A 6,000-nucleotide genomic window follows, 5' to 3' on the forward strand; every position below is an offset into this window, starting at 1 on the left:
ACCTACCTACTTACCTATCTACCTCTGTCAGGGCCTTCTCCATCCCTGACCCCTAGGAGCCCTCCAAGCCTCCTCCTCGCCCCTCCCTCCAGCCCCGCGCATTCCACCTGTTCCTGTGTATCCCCGCTTGCCCCCGTCCCACGCTGCCCCCCGAGGTGTCTGCTTGGCGCCCGCAGTCACCGCACGCATCAGCAGAGAGTGAAGGGCAGCGCCCCCGCGGGCGGGGCCGGCCTGTCGGAGGACGCGGGGTGGGGGTCGCATCGCCGCGTACTCACCTTGCCGGCAGTGGGCGCGGCCACCAGGAGCACCAGCTGAAGCAGAAGCAGCAGCGCCGGCGGCCTCGGCGCAGTCCCAGGGCGCATCGTGGGCGTCCGCTAGGAGCCCCGGCGTGTCCAGGGCCCCGCAGGCTCTTGGGCCGCCGCGTGCCCTGCGCGGCGCGGGTTGAGGGGCCCGGCTGTGAAGCTAGCCTGGCCCGCCCGCCCGGGGCGGGTTTTGTAGGGCTCAGCCTCCCCACCGAGGCTTCAAGGGAGGGAAGAAGTGGCTTAGGTCCCGCCCCCGTTCCCCCTCCCAGCCAACTCACCGGGAGATGTCCCTCCGACCCAGGAAGCGTGCCAGGAGGCTGTGAGAAAGGGCTGCGCGCCTGCGGGGCAGGTGGGTGCGGGGCCAGGGTCAGGGGTTAAAGAGGTGACGCTCCCAAGGTTCAGGGGCCTAGGCGGGGCAAGGGGCTGCGAGTCGGAGGTGGGGGGTTTGGGGGGTGAGCGTTGCGGAGGCGGCGGAGCACGGGGGAGGGAGTGGCCAGCGGCCCTGCTCAGATTAAGCGGGAGGCGCGCCAGGCGTCTGCACTCGCGCGGCCCCGCTCGCTCCGGCTCCCGGCCGCTGCCGTCTCGCCTCTTTCCCCTTCTCAACGCGTCTCCAATCCGGCAGCCGCCGGACTCGGCGGTGAGCGCGTGGGGAAGAGGCAGCCGAGTCGCCCGCGGAATTGGGCGCGGTGGGAGGTGCGCGCCGTGCGGGCGGGCGCAGTCGTGGCTCCCGGGGCGGCGGGCGTCCCCACGAGGTAAGGTGCCCCCGACCCAGTCTGGGCGATGGATGGCAGCCCCAGGGCCCGGGCCACCCGCCTGGAAGCGCGGGCGGTGGAGGGAGCGTGGCATCCCAGGGTGGGGCGCGCGGGCTGGCGGGCGGGGCGGGGGAGCTGGGCTGGGGGTCACCAGACGAGAGCTTGTCTGGCTCCCGGCTTGTCTGCCTGGGCTTGAACTGGGCGCTGTGTGTTTTGATTAATTTGGAGGCTCGAGTTACCAGCCTGGCAGTCTGGGCACAACGAAATGCCAAGAGCAAGAGGCAGCTGAGGGTAAAGAGAAAGCCCATCCATTCTATTTTCTGCCGCGTTGAACTGGCTTTTTCACGTTAAATCTTATCTGCGGAAATGCAGGGAAAGCCAAGAGCCAACTTTGTCGGGGTGTCTCCCTCCTGAGAGGGCCCTTCTCGGAGGTGGCCTTGGACGCAAACGTGCAGTATCTGGCTTGTTAGGGCACCGTCCTCAGAGCAGGGCTCGTGCCCTTTTCTTGTGCCACTGACCACATTGGATCTGATGAAGCATTTAGATCCTTCTTAGAATAATTCAGTTATCAGAATCAGTTTAACTTTGAATAAATTATCAAAGTATTAAAGTCATGATATAGTAACATAGGTGCATCATTCTTATTGCACTAAATACCTAGATCTAACAGCAGATCTATTAAACAACTGTAATCTCAAAGTACTGATGACTGCAAAACTGAAATGTGACGTGAAAATACCAGTGGGTGCAAACTCTCAAGAACTGCTAATACTATTGTGGTTTGTTAGCTGTTTTCATAACTGAAGGAAATGCTGAACTTCCAGGAAAGTTTAGTGAAAGTAGAGATGTAATATTTGTTCCCATCTAAGTTCACAGACCACCTGAATTCCATCTCCAGGTTAAGAGCCGCTACTTTGGATCAGCGTTGCTGATGTAGTCGGTCATCAAACACACAGTGTGAAATATGTGGGTTGGTCACTGATTGTGGAGAACCATTTGCTGCAATTAGAATGTGTATTAGACCTATGTAGCTATGTAGGTTGGCGAAACCCTGACAGTGAGTGAATGGAGATGCACACCCCCCTTTTTGGTTGTAGAGTGAACATTATACACTTTCCTCTGTTTATATATATATATATATTTATTTATTTATTTTTGGCTGAGTTGGGCTTTCGTTGCTGTGCACGGGCTTTCTCTAGTTGCAGCAAGCGGGGGCTGCTCTTCATTGCGGTGCGCAGGCTTCTCATCGTGGTGGCTTCTCTTGTTGCGGAGCACAGGCTCTAGAGCGCGGGCTCAGTAGCTGTGGCTCACAGGCTTAGTTGCTCTGCGGCATGTGGGATCTTCCCGGACCAGGGCTCCAACCCGTGTCCGCTGCATTGGCAGGCGGATTCTTAACCACTGCACCACCAGGGAAGCCCCTTCCCCCTGTTTTTTATGCCAGTGATTGTCAACTCTGGCTGTGTATTAGAATCTCCTAAGGAGCCTCTAAAAATCCTGAAACATCCCAAGTCAGTTACACTGGACTCCCCAGCAGTAGGACTCAGGTATCTGTATTTAAAGCTCTCTGGAGATTACCATGTGCAACCAAATTTGAGAGCCACTGTTTTCCATGCATAGTTCAGTTAGTTGCATTGAATCAGGGACTCTTCTTCATAGAATAATAAAAAGGACATGTATTAAACTCTTTATTAAGTCCTATGAGTGCCCAGACCACAGATGTTGCTGTGAGGTATATAGTAGCTTCTCGCCATTGATAGGGAGGGTTCTTGTGGAACCTTCTCCTGCCATCCTTGTTAGATAGGACATCAGGTGCTCTGTTGATAAAATAACAGTGTCCAAGAATTCTGAGGCATATGACAATCTTGCATGAACTGACATTACTTCCTGGACCAAAAAAAAAAAACAACCCTCAATGCTAGAGTTAAATTTTCCTTCTTTTTGCTGAATTCCAGAAGATTTTTTAATTTGGATTTCAATTGCCTTTGAAATGAAACCAAGTCATTCTGATAAAGACTTGGCTTTATCGACTTTAGAAAGGGGAGGCAGCAGTCAACTGCAAGTCACTTCCAACACTGCAAAAGAGCAGGAAAGAAACTTGTGATGTAACCACAGCAAGGAGGAAGCAGTGGTTAAGAGTATGGTCTCTGGAGTAGACTCTAGATTTTGAATCTTTTCCACACTTACTAATGTGGCTTGGGGTCTTGTCTTCTATAAAGCGGGCATAATCAGGGTACCCACCTCAGAGAACTGTAGGAATCTAATTCAGTAATCCATTAGAAGTCCTTTGTCCAGGGTCTTCATAAAACAGTCACATACTGGAATCTGATTCTCCAGTTTTGTAAAGGAAAACAAAGGAAGCTGATGAGAAATAGAGGCACAGGGTAGAGATGCTTTCCTCAGCTCAGCAGTGAAGTGGCAAGAGTCAAGCATACTGCACCAGCTCCCTTGAGGTCAATAGACTCTTAAGGCATCTGGAACCTTGCTGCTTGGCATCCCTGGGAGCCTCAGGTTTGGCATCCTGGAGAGCTGGTTAGAAATGCAGAAGGAATCTCAGGCACCACCCCAGACCCACTGAATTAGAGCCTTTTTTCACCAAGCTCTCCAGGTGCTTAAACGTTGAGAAGTGGCTTGCCTGTGAGTCAGGTTTAACCAAACCCCTTCCTCACTCCCCACATGTATACACTCTGCTTTAGTACAATGTTGGTATGCTCACTAGGTATTAATTAACCAGAATTTTTGATTTTTAAAAAACAGTCTTAGAGTCAAGAGAGTTTCCCAGTTAGTTCTTGAAATGTGATAAAACTAAAGGAAAGTGAGGATGGTTCTCTTTTTGTAAGTACAAAGGACACACAAATCTCTGCTTTTGATTTGGTGCCAGGTAAGGGTTTTGAACAAAGGGAAATGGTAATGGCCTTTGACAAGCCCTGTCTTATTGTTTTTGCCCCCTTTTCATAATCACAATATCATGTCTGTTTTTCGCACAGTGCTTAAATGTGTAATGTTTGCTTCCCTACTTTTGAAGGCTGACTCCAATAGGACAGTGGACTTTTTGGTGTTCTTTAATGTTATTGAATGAATGAAGTTATTTATTATTTGCTGAACGAATGAAGCTGGATGACTTGACAGATTCACTCAGGATTCACACCCAGGTCTGATTTCTTCCAAAGCTTATGATCTTTCTATAGCCTTCCCTGTGTAGGGATGTGCCTCAGCTTTTGATGTGATGCACTTTGCCAGGCTGCCTGTAGCTTCTCCTTTAATCTTTTAAAAAGATTAAATTTAATCTTAATTACATTTTAAGTTAATCTTTTTTTTAACTTCATCTCCCCACTTAGTCATCTCTCTTCTTTCAAGAACCTTCTCTTTTCAACACCTCTAAAACAATTAGACTCGGGTTCTTCTACAATCTCGGAGTCATTTTCAACTCTTGCCATTACATCTCCAGATTCTTTCTCCTCTTTTCTAAGATCATGGCCCCTGTCCCAGTGCCTGCACTTATCATCTGTGGATTACGGTAGCCTTCTAGCTAGTCCCCTGCAGATTCTTTCCTTTGAAATCCACCTTCTATGTTATTGTCAGAATAAAAGTGCACATTGTATCAGAAGGAACAGGTTACTTTGGGGGCAGTTACAAACAACCCCCGAATTTCAGAGGCTTACATAACAAGATTTTTCTTCTCCCTTTACACTGAGTATTCATCACAGGGTGTGGGGAGGTGAGAAAGGGGGAGGGGGCTCTGCTTATCATAACTACTCAGGAACCTCATGGAAATTCCCACTCAACGTAGTTTTCTCTGATCTCTTCCAAAGGGGAAGAGAATGCGGCAAATCAAAAACTGCTCGAACAGCTGCCACCTGGGTGTGACACTCGATACATTTACTTCACCATCTCGTTGACCAAACTGGTCACTTCATTTTGAAAGTGATGGGGAAATAATCTACCACATGCCTGGAAGAGCTCTGGAAATATTTGATGAATGTTAGTAATGCTCATCACATACATCGTGTAACTCACTTATTTTAAAACTTCCAGAAGCTCCTGTTTTTCTTTACAGCTTATTTCACACTTCTTAGGATAGAAGAGAGTGGTCCAAAGTCAACTTTTGAAAAATCTCCTATGTCACCCCATACTTCTCAAGTTCACCGTACAGCCTTCTTTACCTCACGCTTTTGTACTTGCCATTCCCTCCACCTTGAGGGACCTCCCTTTCGGTCTGTCTGGTGCAACCCTTGAATTTTGAGACCTAGATCAAAGGTCAAAGATCATGGTCTCTGTGAAGACCTTTGTCCAGACCTTTATTATGGATCACAGAAACAGTGTCATGTATTTTACTCTTCCACACTACAAGGCCTTTGAGGGCAGGTACAGAGATTAATTTTTTTAATATAGTAACTGCGACATTTAAAAATAAATTTATTGAGGTTTAATTTATGTACCCAAATCTGTACCTAGTTAAAGTACACAATTCATGGAGTTTCACAGATGCATACAGCCTGTGAAATCAATAGCATGATCCTGATACAGAGCTTTTCAATCACTCCCTGAAGTTTCCTCCTGTCCAGTTTCAGTCCATCTCTCACTCCCTGTCCATTCCCAGGCAACCACTGATCTGTTTCCTGTCATTGTAGGTTGGTTAGCATTTTCTAGAATTTTATGTAAATGGAGTCATACAGTGTGTACCCTTTGGTGTCTGGGTTCTTTGGCTCAACAGAACAATACTGAGATTGATCCATGTTACGTGTATCAGCAGTTTGTTCTGTTCTATAGCTGAGTAAAATTCCATTGTATGGACATCGCTTTTTTAAAGATCCAGTTACCTGTAGGACATTTGAATTGTTTCCAGTTTGGGGCTACTAGAATACAGCTACTATGACTATTTTTGTACAAGGCTTTGTGTGGACATGTGTTTCCACTTCTCTTGAATAAATACCTAGGAGCGAAATGGC

General features: G+C 48.5%; 1 protein-coding gene across 1 annotated transcript in view; it reads right to left on the reverse strand.

Annotated features, from left to right (window-relative positions):
• Positions 1-362, reverse strand: part of LOC138842766 (collagen alpha-3(IV) chain-like) — a 70,913-nt gene extending 70,551 nt beyond the window's left edge. The window contains exon 1 of the mRNA XM_070046037.1: positions 276-362. Coding sequence (XP_069902138.1) covers positions 276-362 — 87 coding nt within the window. The remainder of the gene's footprint in view (positions 1-275) is intronic.
• Positions 363-6,000: the final 5,638 nt, after the last annotated feature.

The sequence above is a fragment of the Globicephala melas genome, chromosome 7 (assembly GCF_963455315.2).
Source record: "Globicephala melas chromosome 7, mGloMel1.2, whole genome shotgun sequence".
NCBI lineage: Eukaryota > Metazoa > Chordata > Mammalia > Artiodactyla > Delphinidae > Globicephala > Globicephala melas.